At 41.4% G+C, this 19,253-nt stretch overlaps 1 protein-coding gene across 5 annotated transcripts in view; it reads left to right on the plus strand.

Annotated features, from left to right (window-relative positions):
- Positions 1-19,253, plus strand: part of CPLANE1 (ciliogenesis and planar polarity effector 1) — a 453,269-nt gene that overhangs the window by 234,697 nt on the left and 199,319 nt on the right. For all 5 annotated transcript variants that reach the window (XM_029578626.1, XM_029578651.1, XM_029578642.1 and 2 more), the window contains exons 26-27: positions 5,462-5,625; positions 7,015-7,172. In XM_029578626.1, the coding sequence (XP_029434486.1) occupies positions 5,462-5,625; positions 7,015-7,172 (322 nt within the window). The remainder of the gene's footprint in view (positions 1-5,461; positions 5,626-7,014; positions 7,173-19,253) is intronic.

The following is a 19,253-nucleotide window of genomic DNA, read 5'->3' on the forward strand; positions in this document are numbered from 1 at the left end:
GAGACCGTTACAGCACTCCCTCCTCTCTCGGTGGAGCCCACATTTACAGAATTACACCGTGCATCTACCTCTACCCGCCAGAGTGCGGACCCAGCTACGGTGGTGGTTACAGTCCAACCACACGAGCAGGGGGTCGAAGATGTCCTCCCCCACATGGACTCTGCTCACCACAGATGCCAGCCTGAGCGGGTGGGGAGCACACTGCGAAGAGCTCACCGCCCAAGGGCGGTGGAACAGAGAAGAGTCGGGGTGGAACATCAACCGTCTAGAGCAGTGATGGCCAACCTTTTGAGCTCAGTGTGTCAAAATTCATAAAAAACCCGAGCATAACTTGGGCAGTGTGTCACTTCTAGAAAAATCCATAATTTTGTGATATTTGTAGCTCTAATTAATAACAAAGTTATAATTTTAATATATGTACTGTATTTATTAATAAAGCAAAAACAAATAATTCTTTACCTTACCTGCTTAGTGACTTTTTTGTTGCTGAATTTCATTGGCTAAATCTTCAATTGAAGGTTGGTATTTCGTACACTTCAAGCCCAAGCAAGTGTTAAACTTCATCTGTCAGTCTGTTTCTTTTATTGGCTCCCATTCATTTTCTCACACTCCCTCCCCATCCCCCAGGCATGCACACATTCATTCTCACACACACAGACCCCCAGGCAGGCACCCATGCATTCACACACATACACCCCCAGGCAGAGTCCCATTCATACACATGCACACACTAAAGGCAGACTCCCCTCTCTTTCTTTTGCCAGCAACCTCAGAACCTCTCTCATTCCTCTGCTGCCAGTGTCACTGCTGCCACATGGCTATTGGGGAGGTGCCGATTTCTGCTACTGACACTAAAGTCCATTCTGCTGCCTCCTCTGTGCAGGCCCTGTGGGCTTCCACTTTCTCCATGCTGATCTCGTACATTGTGAGATCCGTAAAGAAAGTGCTATTCTTGCACATTCCCAAAGATTACATGTGCCAATCACTAAAAAGTAATCTTTTTTTTTTTTGCCTTTGCTGTCTGATCTTAGTTTTCTAATTGGTTGGTCACAGGCTTTTTTTTTTCCACCTTCCCTTTCTTATTTTTTTTTTTGCCAATTCCTTTTATATTGTCTTTTTTTCTGTTTCTTTTCTCTCCATCTTCTTTCCTCGGGGGAAGAAGATGGAGAGAATGAGTCAGGTTCTCATTCTCACATGCATTTCTTTCTCTCACACACACACAGGCTCTCACTGTCAAATGCTCTCTCATACAGTCATTCATACACACAATTTCTCACTGGCACATGCTGTCTGACTTACACACACAGGCTCTCTCTCACTCCCACATGCTGTGTTGCTGAAGCACAGGCTCTCACTGTCACATGCTGTCTCTCATACAATCATTCATACACAAGGTCTCTCACTGGCACATGTCTGACTCACACACAGGCTCTCTCTCTCTCTCTCTCACATGCTGTCTTGCTCAAGCACATGCTGTCTCTGCAAACATTCAGGTCCTCACTCTCAAACACAATCTCTCAACTCATCTCATACACGCATACACACACACCCTCTACAGACCCTCAGCCTCTCTCTCACCTCTGGGCCTCCTCTTCGCGGGTTGCCGCAGGATGGGCCCTGCAGCGGCCCTGATCTTCTCGGGCCGCTGTGGCCCTGCTACCGGGCCTCTTCCTCTTCTCGGGCCGCTGCGACTTGGAATTCGTGGTGGCCCGTAAGCACAAGTGCTGCTCCTCTTCTGCACGCGCTGATGCTTCTTCTCCTTCCTGCCCACGCGACTCCGGCAATGTTTACTTCCAGGGCCGCACGGGCAGGAAGGAGGAGGAGCATCAGCGCGTTTAAATGCAATCTGTTTCTTTTGGCTGTGGTGACGTGAACCTCACCACGCCCCTGCCTATCGCTGCGCCGAATGAGCCTCCCTGTACCCGGGGGCATTGGGGTCGGGGGGGGGAGGGGTCCGGAGGGTGGGGGGAAACTAAAAAACAAATTTTAAAGGGTCGGTGCAGCTGGAAAAAAAAAAAGACTCGGCACAGCCGATAAAAAAAAAAAAATTCCCGATAGTCCATGAAACGCTGAGCGTGTCAGCAAAAGGTCTCGGCATGTCACCTCTGACACGCGTGTCATAGGTTAGCCAACACTGGTCTAGAGGCACGGGCAGTCCAGTTAGCCTGCCTGCGATTTGCTCACAGACTGAGGAACAGAGCAGTCAGAGTGATGTCCGACAACGCCACCACGGTGGCATACATCAACCGACAGGGCGGAACCGGAAGCCAACAGGTGTCCCTAGAGATAGCCCCGCTGATGGCTTGGGCAGAGGCGAATCTCCAGGACATCTCCGCCGTCCACATTGCTGGAAGGGACAACACCGCGGCGGACTTCCTCAGCAGGGAAAGCCTAACTCCGGGAGAATGGCAGCTGTCCCCCACAGCCTTCCAGATAATTGTGGATCAGTGGGAGACTCCAGACATGGACCTACTAGCGGACAGGTCCAATGCTCAAGTACCCAGATACTTCAGCCGCAAGCGAGATCCGTTCTCTCACGGGATCGACGCCCTGGTTCAGCCATGGCCTCCAGGGACCCTGCTATACACCTTTCCGCCATGGCCCCTGCTGGGCGCCCTTATACACAAGATTCAGAGGCACAGAGGCCTAGTTCTTCTAGTGGCACCAGACTGGCCAAGAAGACCCTGGTACGCGGACATGAGAAGACTACTGACAGGGGAGCCCCTTCCTCTGCCTCCTCTCAGGGACCTGCTTCGTCAAGGTCCCATCCTCCACGAGGATCCGGCTCAATTCTCTCTGGCCATTGAGAGGGCTTGACTGAAGAAAAGAGGTTACTCGGAGCCGGTGATAGATACACTCCTCCGAGCTCGCAAGTTTTCCACATCCCTCACCTACATAAGGATCTGGAGAGTATTTGAAGCCTGGTGCGACACTCATGGCACCAATCCACATGCGACCACAATCCCTATTGTTCTGGATTTCCTGCAGGATGGGCTTCAGAAGCATCTCTCCCTAAGCTCCATCAAGGTTCAGGTGGCTGCGCTGTCTTGCTACGGTCCCAGGAGGGATGGCAAGACCATTGCCACGCACCCAGATGTTTCCCGCTTCCTGAAAGGAGTCAAGCACATTCGTCCGCCACTGAAGTGGCCAGTGCCCCTGTGGAACCTCAACATAGTTTTGGATTTCCTCGCGGGATCCACCTTCAGACCCCTCCGGGGCCTGTCTCTCCGTTCTCTAACTTTGAAGATGGTGTTCTTGCTGGCTGTGTGTTCAGCACGCTGCATCTCAGAGCTACAAGCGCTGTCCTGCCGTGATCCCTTTCTCAGGCTCACTCCAGAGGCTATCCATCTTCGCACGGTTCCCTCCTTCTTACCTAAAGTAGTTTCACAATTTCACCTCAACCAAACCATATCCTTGCCAACCACGGCGTGTATGAAGAAATCGGAAGAAGGGCGTTTGCTACACCATCTCAACATCGGCAGATTGCTGCCCAGATACCTGGAAATGACAGAAGCAGTACGAAAGACGGACCATCTGTTCGTCCTTCACAGCGGGAAGAAACAAGGGGAAGCGGCCTCTCTGCCCACCATCGCCCGCTGGATCAAAGAAGTTATCAAGGCGGCCTATGTAGAGGCAGGAAAACCACCGCCTCTACAGGTCAAGGCTCATTCTACCAGAGCGCAAGCAGCATCTTGGGCAGAATCTAGGATGCTGTCGCCCGCAGAGATATGTAAGGCGGCGACATGGTTCTCCCTCCATACCGTCTCCAGATTTTACCGTCTGGACGTCCAGGCCAGGGAGGACACAGCATTTGCGAGGGCAGTCCTACGCAGTCTTCAGGCAGCCTCCCACCCAGTTCGGGAGTAGCTTTTGTACATCCCACTTGTTCTGAGTCCATCTGCTACACGCTAGGAAATGTTGAGATTACTTACCTGATAATCTCCTTTTCCTTAGTGTAGAGAGATGGACTCACCATCCCGCCCGGCTGCCAGTATACATCGGTTGCACCACTTCAAGGTAAGGCATGTCATTTCTTACACGAGAGCGTCCACTCTACCAGGTGTCGACGCCTTCCGGTTGGGAACGCTGGCGGTCTCCAGCTACTATCAATCGGTCAGGGGAATCCTGTTTCGCTAATTACTTGATCGGTCAGTACACATATATCCATACAGCTTTTGCAAGGAAGATTACTGAGTTGCTTCACTTCCTGTGGGGGTATATGTACCCGTGCTGACGTCAGATCTGTCTCCAACTGCTAGCACGAGCACACTATACCCACTTGTTCTGAGTCCATCTGCATACACTAAGGAAAACGAGATTATCAGGTAAGTAATCTCTACATTATCTTTGATTTCCAAAAGCATGTTCTCTAATTTCCGTCCTCTGCATAACAAAAAGGTGCAAAGTATGCAAATGCTTTTTTGCATGTTCTAATTTTTTTGTTTTCACAAAACAACAACCTGGTTAATTTCTCTTCATAATTTCCATAAAATGTACCTGTGGCTTGTCTTAAAATTGCCTTCTAAACTTACAGCTAAAGAAAAAAGATATATTGCATCAGAAAAATGCAACATAATATGAAATTTGACATGATTCTTCAATGGGTTTAAAAATATGATTAATACTAATTAGTTTTTAAGGTCAATATCAATAAGTATTGTTTTAAACACTATGGGATCAATTTTAAAAGGGTTCCTAACTTTGAGAGTTTGAAGCCTAATTCAGCACCTTTGAAAACTGAATAGGGCAGGGCACCTAAATTTAGGCTCCTATTTTCATTAGGCACCTAAATTTATATCATAAAAAGTGGGTGATAATGAGGGAGGGTAGAGCGGAAGTACAAAAGCGGTAAAAGCACCTAGCATTGATTTTTAGCACTAGAAACTTACATACCTAAATCTAGGTCCCTAAATTTAGGAATTAATTTCAACCAAAAACCTAGGGGCTGAAAATTCACCAAAATATACCGGTAACTGCCTAAGTGAATTGCTCAGTGTTTTTTGCTTTTATTGACCCCATGTTTTTAGTTTTTTTTATGATGAACACCCATTGAAGTAAAGTTTTGTTTGAATTCATGTCAGTGAGATTAAGCTTAATAATGGAGAAAGCAAATTGTGGTCCTGTCAAAGCATACTGGGCTAGATATGCTTTATGTGGATAATTTTCTTATAGCCTGCATAAAATTGAAGTCAGTTATCAATATACTTTGCACCTAGTTTTACATACATGCTTTCCATCTGAAAATTATTCTACCAAAGGGGTCCACACACCAATTACACCTGGTAATTTTGAAAATTTGTGTGACTTGTATATGTAGCTTCTGCCAAAATTACCCACATGTTAGAAAATTACCCTTAGTTTATCTGGGAAAGCTTGTGTGGTAAGTATTAAATGCTATAAGTATTAACTGAAAACATTCTCTCTTTCTGATAAGTCTTGTAATGAAGTGGATTTTATTTAGGTTCCAAACCCAGAATATATTGTAGCCCCAGTGTTTCAACCTGAGATAAGACCAAAGTTACAGAGAGAGCGCAGTGTGGATACCGGCTATCCTGGTTCAGCAGAGACTCCAGTTGAGGTCCCAGAGGGAGATGTTGAAGAGGAGCTATGTGAAAGGATGTCAGAGTAAGTCTTCAATAATGTCACTGAAGTGTAGCGTGATCTTTCAGCAAGGTAGGAGATTGATGTGTAAAGACTTTAGTTTTCAAGAATTGTCTCACTTAAAAACAAAACCTGTTGTCATTTCAATCCGAGCACATTGCCATATGGAATATTATCAGAGTAATTATATTCTATTAAAGAGAACTCTTGCCTGCTCAAACTGTGATCATAAGCTTTGTGGTTAGCAACTGCAGCACAGTTATTCAGTCACGGTGCAGGATGACTTACCAACACTGTTCCCTCTGTACTGTGTGCCTGTGTGTGCGCTCACAGATCGTGAGCCATGCACAGGAAATCCTGGTGATATTTGCATTATACTGGCTCATAATGCACACATTTGAACTCAGCTTATAAAAAGGGAGCACAAAAGAAAATGTTTGTGCACATAGCCTTTCAAAAATTAGAAGGAATATTGCTTACAAAGAATAATGTATGCCTAAAACACTTAAAAACAGAAACATGGTGGCTGCGAAGGCCTTCAGTGATATCTCCTTGCTCACAAGTGTGATCTCAGAATAGTTATAACATTAAAACAAGAAGTAAAAATTTTGGGAGTCATTCTACACTTATACATGACAGTGCGCACACAAATTGGCAAGGTAGTGAAAGCCTGCTTTTTACATTTATGGAATATTTATAACCTATGCATATTCCTGAAAAAAAAGGATAAAATTACAATAGTTGATGTGTTAATCACAATGCATTTGAACTACTGCAATTCTTTGTACATAGGTCCACTGAAGAATCAGCTCAGAAGGCTGAAAATGGTGCAAAATAGTGCAGCATGCTTAGTTTCAGGGGCAAGATCTTATGACCACATCTCGCATCCTTAAATACTAAATATAAATCATTTCCCTGTAGAAGGCCATTTTATTGGAACTCCATCCCACAGAAGCTTAAATTAGTAAAAGATTTAGCTACGTTTAGGAAATTATATAAATTATGGCTGTTTACGGCTGCCTAGTTTACAATTATGAGGTGTCGCTGATGGTTATTGAATTTGATTAGGTTTTTAATTTAACTTTTTTTTAGGTTATTTTTTATTATGATCAGCTGAGTAAGTCCCTATTTGACTTAGTGATCTTATTATGCATTTTTTAAATTGAATTAGGCTATGTGATTTAAACTATTTTTGTGTTATGCTGATGATTATATATTTAAAATTCTTGTTCACCACTTTGTAGCCTTTTGGGGAGAAGTGGCCTAGAAATATGAAAATAAATCAAGATATTGCCTGTTGTACAGATGCTTTAGTTTAACTGTTGAGACATGTATAAACAGTAGTAGTATAATATATTTATATGTTTAATAATGGAGGTATCATTTTTTCCCTTTCTCTCTGGCAATTTGCAGAATTTCTTCTGGACTGAACACACATGACAGTAGGGTGGCTGAGCCTGAGCCTTTCTTTCTCAGTAATGACGAAGAAATAACAGACTGTGATAATTATCCAGTAGAAGAAAGGGAAGATACAACACCAGATGCAGTAGAACTTCCTTCAGCTTATGAAGGTTACCTCTATTTCTTTCTTCTGGGGTCTAAGTGCAGCATTTTATATTGGTGATAGTTTTTCTTTAGATCTAGTATTTCTTTTTGAATTATAGTAATTTAAGCAGGTGATATGCATATTTAAAACATATTTTAGTATACATGATATGTGTATGTCGCTGTTTAGCAAAGTTGTTCTCGGTGGACAGCAGAATAATTCAGCCATAACCAGTGGGTGATGACAACCAACAACACCAATATGGATGCTTTCAGAGCTCAGAAATGCTTCTGAGCATGCGTGGGAATTTTCATATGCAGTCGCTATCACAGGAGATTCCCCCGTCTCTTTCAGAGCTTAAGCTTCAGGGAGATGGGCAGGCATTACTTATATGGCTGATTTATCCTGCTGTCTATGGAAAACTCCCATTAGAGGTAAGCAACTTTGCTTTCTCCATTGACGAGCTGGATGAAATCAGCAATGACCAATGGGGAATCTCAAGCTGAGGGTTGCCTTGTGGAGCAATTAACTAACAGACACCCCTGGTCCCATCCAGTAGAGAGTGGACTACTGGGTGAATAGGCTCTGCAGAACTTCTTGTCCAAAGTTACAGTCATTTTGGGATGTAGTCAGACAGTAGTGAGACATGAAAGTTTGAATAGACCAAGTAACATCTTTGTAGATGTCTTTAGTAGACCTACTGAAGTCACCATGACTTGTACTTGATGAGCCTTGATAGAGTCCGGAAACTGTAATTCAACCTGAGTGTAGCAGTGCAACATACAGTTTGCTAGGAATTGGAAAGAGTTCTTTTGGTTATTGCCATTCCCAACCTGTTGGGATGGATAAGAACATAGAACATAAGATATGCTATTTTGGGTCAGACCAAGGGTCCATCAAGCCCAGCATCCTGTTTCCAACAGTGGTTAATTCAAGTCACAAGTATCTGGCATGTACCCAAACATTAAATAGATCTCAAGCTACTATTCTTTACTGATTAATAGCAGCTGAGAAGCTTGATTGGTGAGTTTGAGTCCTCTGCAAGCAATCTGTCAGATCAGGTGATATTACATTTTTAAAAACAATGCGTGACAATAAAGACATCAATGCGTGACAATAAAGACATCTAGTCTTTATTGAAATTTTCTGGTAATTTGATCAAAACCCCAATTCGAACACTGTCCTTTCCATTGGCTGATCATTATTTATTCACTTTTGGACTTAATGTTGGCCTTCTATCTTCGAAGACTAAGAAACTATACATCATTGTGAGAAAGTATCATAATATAGATCTGAATGGTTTGGCATCAGAATTAGATCAGTTTTCTTATGATTTTTCTTCTGTATCACTAGAAACTCCGGTAACTCTTTGGAATTCAATCTTCCATATGGCATTTGATAAAGTAGCCCCAGTCATTGCTCAATTAAATACCCCATGATATCAATTTGGCTGGAGGGTTTTGAAATGACAAGTTCCCTATCATAAAAAGAAATGGTGGAAAGATAAATCATTTACTAATCTCTCATGCTTTAAATCGAGTATTGCACATTATAGACAAGAAATTAAAATTGGCAAAAGGAAATAGATCTCAAAGCAAGTTGAATTGGCAAAGAATAGACCAAAACAAATTTTCAAGTTAATTTCACAATTGTTTCTTAAAACAACTGAGGTCTGTAAGTAAGATTTGTTTATTCAATCATTCTCAGCTTTCTTCTAGGGTAAGATTTACAGGATAAGGAGTGAATTTCCCTTGTTCACCCATCCCTTGGATCTCATTCATACTGCAGTTACTTTAAGTAATTCGGATTGCTCTTTGCCTGGTCTTATGAGCAAATTTAGATATTTTCATTCTCCCAGGACAAGCAGGATGGTAGTCCTCACATGTGGAGTGACGTCACTGGATGGTGCCTTATCACGGAAAACTTTTCTGTCAAAGTTTCTAGAACTTTTGACTGGCACACTAAGCATGCCCAGCATGCCATAATCCCTGTAGCCACAGGGGTCTCCCTTCAGTCTCTTTTTTTTTCCACGCTGCAGTTTGCCTTGCGGTTAGGAGCTCTGTGAGAATTCTCTCACAAAATTTTCCTCACGGAATAAACTTTAAAAAGTTCCCTCATAGGGGTCTCCCATCGCGATATTGTTTTTCATCGCTCGGTGAGTAAAGATTCACTGTTCCTGGTCATTTCCTGCTCCTACCTTTTTTCAGTGCCCACAGGCCATCAACCATTTTTGGGCCTCAACCTCTGCCATTATGGCAACAGGTTTCAGAAAATGTCCGGAGTGCCCCGTACCATGTCTATTACCAACCCTACATGATGTCTGTGTGCTGTGCCTCAGCTCATCACTTGACATTTCTCACTGCCCAAGTTGTGCCTAGATGACTCCGAAGGGTAGGCGGGCTCGCCTCGACAAGATGGAGACCCTGTTTAAAATCAAGTTGCCTCCATCAACATCCACCCAATTGTCACTGGCGGGAGCATCTGAATTAGTCATCAAACCTCGCTGGGAACACCAGGGCAGCGGTGACCGTTCGACACTGACTCCGTCTAAGGCATAACTCAGAACCAAGGCATGTTACGCCATCTGAACCTTCAGACCCTATCCCTCACAGCCTGGATGTTGAAAGCTTGATCCTGCAACCACTCAACCTTTCGACTGATGTCTCTCAAGTGCTTGTAGCTTCACGAAAACCTTCCACACGAAAATCCCATTGTTCTAAGTGGAATAGATTTACAATATGGTGCACGCAAAAAGGTATAGACCCCTTTTCCTGCCCCACGCCATCTCTATTAGACTATCTCTGGCACCTTTCAGACTCTGGTCTCCAGACTTCTTCAATGAGGGTACACCTGAGTGCCTTCTCAGCGTACCACAAAGGAATTGATGATGCCCCGGTAACAGCACAACCCCTTGTGAGTAGGTTTATGAGGGGCCTACTACAACTTAAGCCCCCTCTACAGCACCAGTTACTGAGTGGGACCTAAACGTAGTACTTACAAGACTCATACACTCCCCGTTTGAGTCTTTGCACCCCTGCGATGTTGCAGGCCCATTCAATAAAGTCCACGGGAGAGTGCATCCCTAGCGCCTCCTTATTGGCGGAAGCGGCAGCTGTCAGCGGGTCTGACAGCCAACGCTTAATTTTACCGGTGTTGGTTGTCGAACCCGCTGACAGCCACGGGTTCAGAAAATGGACGCCGGCAAAATTGAGCGTCCATTTTCCAACCTGTGGGCTGCAGGCAGATTTTTTTTTTTAATAAGTTTTGGGGTTTTTTTAATTTTTGGGGCCTTCGACTTAATATCGCTATGATATTAAGTCGGAGGGTGCTTTTCTGTATACTTGCCCGTTGCCATCTGAAATTAATTCCTGCCTTTGGCAAGCGTTAATTTCTTTTTTTATTTTTTATTTATGCTTTCAAAATTACATAAAGAAAATAGTATTTAAGGAATACAGATATTACGTAATCTATTATATAGCATAATCTATTATACAATAGTACAAAAACATATTACATATCTGTATACCTATCAGTATAAAGCTAAAGAAATACCCTAAAAAGGAAAAAGCAAATTAAGCGGTTACAGGAAAATAAAGGGAAATTCCCTAAAACAACTGAAAATTAAGATGCTCCTAGTCTCTTTCACTTTGCCTCGATTCCTAGAGTTGAAACTTCTGGGGTATGGGAATCAAGAAAACTACGTAATTGTGAAGTTTCAAAAAATTCATATTTCTGATTTTGATACGTTATTTCGCACCTACATGGGAATTTCAATATCATTTTAGCCCCCATATTCTCAATTTCTGATTTGAAAGTCAGGAATTTCTTCCTTCTTTCCTGTGTTAACCTAGAATAATCGGGGTATATCCAAACTCTCCCCCCATGAAAATTTTCCATTCTCCTTCTCATGTAGAGACGAAATACCGCATCTCTGTCAGATGCAAAAGCAAAGGTAACATGTAACACTGATCTTGTAGTGATAGTTGTCTCTACGGTAGCTTCAATTATAGCAGTCAGGTTCAATGATGATTCCTTGGATTTGTTAACTGGAGAAAAATGATCTCTATTTAATACATAATAAATCTTTGAGAGAAGAGGCAAGGATTGTTGAGGCATCTTTAAAACTTGCATTAGATATTCTTTAAACATTTATTTATTTATTTATTTATTTATTTAAAATTTTTTATATACCGACATTCATCCAGGATATCACATCGGTTCACAGTGTAACGCAAATATACGCCATGCATGGCGCTTTACATGGAACAGATAAAACATGTTAACAAGGGAATAACGGGATAAGAGAACATGGGATAAATTGCATTAAATATTAAACAAGAATTGCAATTATATACATATGTACAATGTTGAGAGAACTGAGAGAAAAGGGATTTGGGAATATTAGGGGGGGAGGGGGGAGTGGAGAGCAGAGGGGGGAGAAGAGGGGAGAAGGGGGCGGAAAGAAGAAGGATGGGGCAAAAGCGGGGTTCCGAAAGGGTACCCCGCTTTTGCCCCATCTGATAAACATATCAGATGGCTATGTTTATCAGATAAACACATCAGATGTTTATGTTTATCAGATAAACACATCAGATGTTTATCAGGCTATGTTTATCAGATAAACATATCAGATGGCTATGTTTATCAGATAAACACATCTGATAAACATATCAGATGGCTGTACTAAATCTAGCCTAGGAAAATTTAATACCCTAAGATTTAGGTATTTTTGTGAGTTTTCAATAGCCTCCAATCTTTTATCATATAATATTTCATTTTTTGTAAGTCTTTGATGACATGTTTCAAGTTTATTCATCCTCACTTCCATTTGTTGTCTTTCTCCTTCAAATTTAACGATGGAAGTCTCAATTCCCATAAATCGCTGACTTAAGTCTGAAGTTATTTTAATCAGTTCTGTAATTGCTGCTTCCAGTGATTTAATAGCTGACCACAAAGACTCAAGTGTAATTGTATTTGGTTTCTCCAATTGCAGATCCAGATTCACACTGTCCCTTTTCAACTCTATCTCCTCCTCTCCCCCCTTGCATAGCCTCTAATTGTAAAAAATCAGAAGAAATTACTTGCGGTGGAGGGGGGGGGGGGGGTATTCGGGGCGCCGGGACTTAAAGATGTCTCAGCCAATTTCTGAGAGAAAAATGTGCGGCTTGACTGCACATTTTACTTTCTGTATTGCGGGTGACTAATTAATAGGCTCATTAACATGCACTTGCATGTGTTGAGCGCTATTAGTTTCGGGGGGTTTGGCTGCATGTTTTCCACGCGCTATTACTACCCCTTACAGTATAAGGGGTAATAATAGCGCGTCAAAAATGCGCGGCCAACGGGGGCTAAACAGTGCGCTCGGCCTGATGAAAAGTTCTCTTCCTAGTAGCCATTACATCTGCTCGAAGGGTTAGTGAGTTACAAGCACTTGTCACATACCCTATACCAGGTTCCTACATGACCGAGCAGTCCTCCGTACTCACCCTAAATTCCTTCCCAAGGTGGTTTCTGACTTCTACTTGAATCAGTCTATAGTCTTGCCCACATTTTTCCCAAGGCCTCACTCTCACCAGGACGAGAGAGTTTTACACACCTTGGACTGTAAATGTGCACTTGGATTTTACCTAGACCGCACTGCAGTCCATAAGAAATTTATTTATTTATTTATTTATCACTTTTATATACCGAGGTTCAGGTAACAAAGTTACTAATCACTTCGGTTTACATTCCAACAATTACAATGACAATGACAGAATAATGTCTTACAATGAACAGGGTGAATAAAACTTGGATAATGTCTTAACAATGAACCGGGTGAATAAAATAAGGATATACAGAACTTGGTAAACGATGTGTATAATCGTGGGGACTGGACTGGCGGGGCTTAAAGCAGGCTGAAGTGAAGTTCAGTGGGAAAAGGACCCAACTCTTTGTTTCTTTTGATAAAAACAAGCCAGGAGTTGCAGTGGGCAAACCAACTCTCTTCAACTGGCTAGCAGACTGTATCGAATTCTGCTATGAAAAAGCAGGCCTTTCTCTCCAGGGACGAGTGAAGGTGCACTCAATAAGAGCCATGGCAACCTCGGTAGCACACTATCGTTCAGTATCGATTGCTGAGATCTGTAAAGCTGCAACATGGAGCTCTCTTCACACATTTACAGCACATTACTGCCTGGACAAGGAAGGACACCAAGGCTCTGCCTTTGGCCAATCCGTCTTGAAGAATTTATTTCCAGTTTAATCCCAACTCCTTCCACATTCAATCTGCTGTGATTTTCAGGCTGCCTCATTTTTACCAACAGTACACCAGTTATTGTGCCTGGTGCACAAGTTGTACACTGTTGATCCAAACAAATATGAGTCAGCCTATAGCTTGCTAATCACCCACATGTGAGGACTACCATCCTGCTTGTCCTGAGAGAAAGCAGAGTTGCTTACCTGTAACAGATGTTCTCCCAGGACAGCAGGATGTAGTCCTCACAAAACCCACCTGCCACCCCGCGGAGTTGGGTCCAAAATGTTTTATTATTTTATTTTTTCACTCACACCTTTTGCTACAAACGAGACTGAAGGGAGACCCCTGTGGCTACAGGGATTATGGCATGCTGGGCATGCTCAGTGTGCCAGTCAAAAGTTCTAGAAACCTTGACAGAAGAGTTTTCCATGATAGGGCTCCATCCAGTGATGTCACCCCCACATGTGAGGACTACATCCTGCTGACCTGGGAGAACACCTGTTACAGGTAATCAATTTTGCTTTCTTTCCCACTGGTTGTATTGCAGAAAATTTCACAATCTGTGAATAGAACTACTTCTGCTCTTGATCCTTGCCATCTAGTTTAGTAAAAAAGTTGGAACTGGATTTGGATCAGTACCTACTTTCCATTGTTAATAAGAGTTTGGAGCAAGGCTGTTTTCCATCTTCCTTAAAGCAGCTAGAATTCATTCTCTTTTAAAGAAGGACACACTTGACCCAAGTAGACCTGAACATTGCTGGCCAGTTTCTAATCTCTCTTGATAAAAATTATTGAAAATGCCATTTTGAATCAAGTGAACTTGTTCATTGAGAAAACAAATGCTTTGCATCCTAGGCAGTCCAGTTTCTTGGCTGGATATAGCACACAAACAGCACTGACTCTCGAGTTAAGTTAGGACTAGAGCTGACAGAGACTTAGATGCATTAATTGTTTTGATAGATATGTCTTCAGCATTTACTATGGTCAATTATCATTTATTATGTTAGCATTTGGTGGAGTTCTTTTATGGTTCATTTCCTATCTTTCTGATTGTTCCTATCAGATCATTTAGGATTATAAATTGTCAAATCCAAGAATGTTAAAATGTGGTGTACTATAGGGTGCTATTTTAGATACTCTGCTTTTTAGTATTTATTTAGCCACTCTTATTCAGAGCAAAGGCTATAGCAATTTTTTCTTTATGCTGATATTCAGGACATAGCCTATCGCCAGCATAATTACCCAGATAAATTGGATACATTTAATTCCTGCTTAGATGCTAGAGCCCTTTGGTTTAACAATCAGAAGCTCAAAGTTAATCTGGATAAATATGAAGCTTTGTGATTTTCTATGAAAATTAATCCCCTGTTTAAAAATCCTCAAATGGTCAATGAAGTGGTTTTACCAACTAATTCAATCTTAATACTCGGAGTAAAGAGCAATGCAAATTTCACTTTGACTACTCAGTTGTCATCTGTGATCTGTTCTTCATGTTTGTACTTACAATATGTTTGTCAGATAAAACATTTTCATGAGAAGCATGATGTTTGTGTTTTGAAACATAATTTTGTTCTATGAAGAATTTATTATTGTAATATTTTATATCAGGATTTGCTTCTTGTCTCCCTTGGGTGTCTACAAGTAGTACAAAATACATTTGCCAAATTAATTTAAGGCTTAAAAAATTACATGTTGCATCAGTATTGGAAAAACTTCATTGACTTCCTATTCTGGCGAGAATCAGGTTTAAAATAATATATTTCATTTTTAAAGCTGTTCATACTGATCGACCTAATTACTTAGCCAGTTTAATTCCTTATGTATCATCAAGATTCCTTCAATCCTCTCACCAACATCTTAAGTTGTCTGCTCCTTCTGAAATTAGGCTGGAGAACACTCATCATTCCTTTTTCTCTTATCAAGCACCACTACTATGGAACTTACTGTCATCTGTATCCACTTTGAAATATTAATATTATGAAACATTAAAGCTTTTAATATTGATTTTTTAATTTATTGATTATTGCAGACACTTCAGGAGAGAGGGGGTGCCAGCATGGCCATTTGGCTAGGGCCTACAATGTTCAAGGGGCCTACTTTTGTTGGGAAAAATTTTAAAAAAAGATAAATATATCTATTTCTAACATGTATAAAGAAAAATTTCAATTGTAATTGAAGAATTTGCTAACAAAAAAGCTCATAAAGCCTTCTTAAATAAATAAAAATTATTTGGGAAATTTAGAAAACGATTTCTCTTATTAAGTATCACATCAGAACCTTACATAGGGGCTTACTTTTCTTAGCTGACACGGGCCTAATTCCTGCTCTCTCCGGCCCTGATTGCAGAGGTGAGCAATCTGGGAGGCGGGCCTGAACAATCCTTGGGGGCAAAATGGCTGTCCAATTAGGGAATTAAAAACTGGCTGTGCTGTCGAGACTAAGTACCATAGAGGCACTGCACGTGAGGGAGCTGCCAGAAGGTAGTGATTTCATTGTAAGCATGCCAGGGCTTAGCCATGTGTCTTTTGATGGACCAAGGAAAGGAGCTGCTTCTGTTTTTGCAGGCCCAAATGGGAAGCCTCTTATTCATGCGGCAGTTCTGGACATAAGAATAGCCACTGCATTCTACAACATAGGAATTCTTACCACCCTAAGGCCTCAACCCAGGTGGCATTCCTACTGCTGCCAGGTCCCTACACAAGGAATGAGATTACAGCTATTGCCCACCAAGGGAAAAGAAATGGTAAGGTTGGAGAAGGGAATGGGCAGAAAGGCCAGAGAGTATGAGGAAGTAGATGGGAGAGATGGAGGAGGTGGGGAGAATAAAGGCAAAAAATGAGACCATGTGATATGGTGAGAGGAGGAAAACATGCTTTGAATTGTTCCTAGAGCCTCCCCCCACCCCACCTTCTTTGCCTAAATTTAGCATCTAAATTCATTTGTACCTGGGAAACAAAGGTATAGAATCTTATAGGAGTTTCACCACCACTCTCTTGTATACCTGGCAGAGTGAGCCATTGCACCATGGCAACAAAAGTTGCTTGGAAAAAGAAAGACAAGATGAGATTGGCTGATACCAAGATGGCCAATCCAGTGCAGGAAGCCCTCATGCCTTTCAAGAAGGAATCTTTGGTGAAAGAAGTGGCAGAGGCAGTAACCCTGGGATTGGAAACTAAGCTAGAGAAAATCTACATGAAAGTGGATAAGACATACAACCGGATGACTGCAAAGAGCTATGAGGAGAAAATGGATGACCTCTCTTGGAAGAACATTCTGCGGTTTCTGGGACTGCCAGAGGACATTGCCAATTCTGAGCTTCTCCAAGTGTTGGAATCTTGGTTTGTGAGTGAACTGCAACTAGACTCTTGCTGGGGTACACTATGGCCAGAAAGGGGGCACAGGCTGATAACAGGCCTTGGAAAATTTTAAATTTTGCGCATAAGACTGAGGTCATGAAAGCATATAGAAAGAAAGGCAAACTGTCCTATGAAGGCTATAAAATACTATTATTTCAGGACTACTCAGCATCGGTGGTAAGTCAAAATAAAACTCATACCCTATTGGCATGTTTTCTCCTTGGAAATTACCTTCAGGTATTACCTTTTATGACTTTTTTTTTTTCAAGTAGGATTTTTCATTGTGATAAGTGTGCTGCATTGTGTACGTTGCAACCTGAATATACTGCAGTCTAATTTGCACAATGTTACATTGTATGGAATTTGTCCATCTCTGCCAGGAAGACTTGCATTTCACTGGTCTACAGTCAAAAAGCTTTCAAAATGAGTGTAGTCAAACTTTACTAAATCTGGGTCACTGGGAATGAAAATGATGCTTAAAAGTGTTGATCGGCTTTAGTTTTCAAAATATTCTACTGGGTCAGAAAATACGACCTTTGTCTTGGGAATTGCAAAAGGAAAGAATCTCAAATTAAAGCAGAAGTGATTAATATACATCTTTGACCAAATCTATGAATAAATCTATGACTGGTTTTGGACAGTACTTGTTTTTTGGGCATGTGAGGGAGTATACCAGAAATTCCCTCAAACTACCTATCTTCAATTTGTTATTTAACCCTGACTACCGGAAATGTCTCCCATGCTGTTAATCCAACGTTTTGAGTGTTCCTTGCGAGACTGGTTCCTCCCGATGCAGTCTATGAAACATGGCCCATGTCAGGGGACCATAAATTTATTTGAACAGCAAACTGTTTTGTTTCTGATGAAACTATTAAATGTTTCACCTGTGAACAGCTTAAAATTGTTTGGTCATTGAAGTTTATTGCCAAATCTTTGTGTTACCCTACTGGACTGATGATTTGGCTTTCCACCTCTCCTTATATATTTGACTTTAGCATATCAACATCATTAATAAATGGCACATTTTATCACCGTAGCAAATGATTTCAAAAATTTTGTATACCATTATTTTTAGGTTATGATTGGTCTCTAGTCTACTCTGTTTCATGGTCAGTCGGAGCTTTGAGACAGATTTTTTTAATTGCACCTTATTTGGCCTTTTCTCATTTTTGTTCATCATGTTTGTACCAGTGCGCATTTGGTTTTTGGAATTACAATGTGTTTTTTGTTATGACATAGAAGGAACATGTAGAGTCTGACACACACACATATATACATATATATATATATATATATATATCTATTTAGACTTTTTATTTTTTTTTTTATTTATATTTTATTGAATTTTAAACCATTATTACAAGAAATCAAATTACAATATGTGTACTCCAAATCAAAACAAAATATAATATCACTCAAGAGACCAAGATGGTCGCCGAGCTGTGAGGACACGAAAGCAGCAGCTCCCGGATTGCCGAAAATTCTCTGGCTTTTCTTAAAAGATTTGACTTTCTCTTTTTTCCTGACTGGATATAATGCCACATACAAAAAGAAAAGCCCGTCTAAGAGATGGTTTACCTGTTTCTGAAGCGGACATTTGGCAGCCGAGTATAGAGACTGCTTTTGCTAAGACGCCGTCGATGAACCCTGGAGGCGGAGACGCTGGGGCTAGTAAGGAGGAATTACCAAGCCCCCTGACCCTCGAAACAACTTTGAGCCCTGGGGCTCCAACAACGCTGGATCTTCCATCGGGGAGAGAGGAAGAATTAATTTCTGAAAGAAAACTTATATTGGATTATCCGTTTACTCCTGGATTCCAGAGAAAAGCAGAGGGATTGCCCGTCTCTTCGGAGAACCCGGAAATACCGGGTTCCAGGAACCAAGGTGAAAAAGCAATACAACGCTTGGAACAATGAGGAGAAGGATCAATGGAGGTAGGAACTGAGAAGGGAAATTTCTTGGTGACTTGCTCTACTCCTACTTTAGCACCTTCCCTGGAAGAAATTAGGAACATATTGATCTCAATGCAAAAGTCTATCAATACCTTGACTGTAACTGTACAAGAGGCAATTATGAAGTCACAAAAAATTGAGGAGAAGACAGATAATATGGAAATGTGCATTAGTGTGATGGAAGTAAAAGATATGGAAAAGATCCAAGTAAATTTAATTACAACTGAGAAGATGCATGAGAATAAATTGGAGACATTTGAAAATAAAATGAAAAGGGCAAATTTAAGAATATTAAATTTCCCCAAAACAAGAATGATGTCACTGAAGGATCTTTTCAAAAGCTATTTGCTTAATATCTTAAGATATTCAGAAGATACTTTACCAGTAATATCAGGGGTCTGTTATTTCCCTCAACGCTTTTCAACTGAAAATAACATCAATCAGCAAGCAAGTCAGCAAGATATAATACAGATTTAAAACTGACTGAATTTTTTGAGAAGTCCTTTGAGTCAGATATAAATATAAGATCAACACTTTTGATTCAATTTTCATGTATAACA

This window comes from Rhinatrema bivittatum, chromosome 1 (genome assembly GCF_901001135.1).
Source record: "Rhinatrema bivittatum chromosome 1, aRhiBiv1.1, whole genome shotgun sequence".
NCBI classification, from domain to species: domain Eukaryota; kingdom Metazoa; phylum Chordata; class Amphibia; order Gymnophiona; family Rhinatrematidae; genus Rhinatrema; species Rhinatrema bivittatum.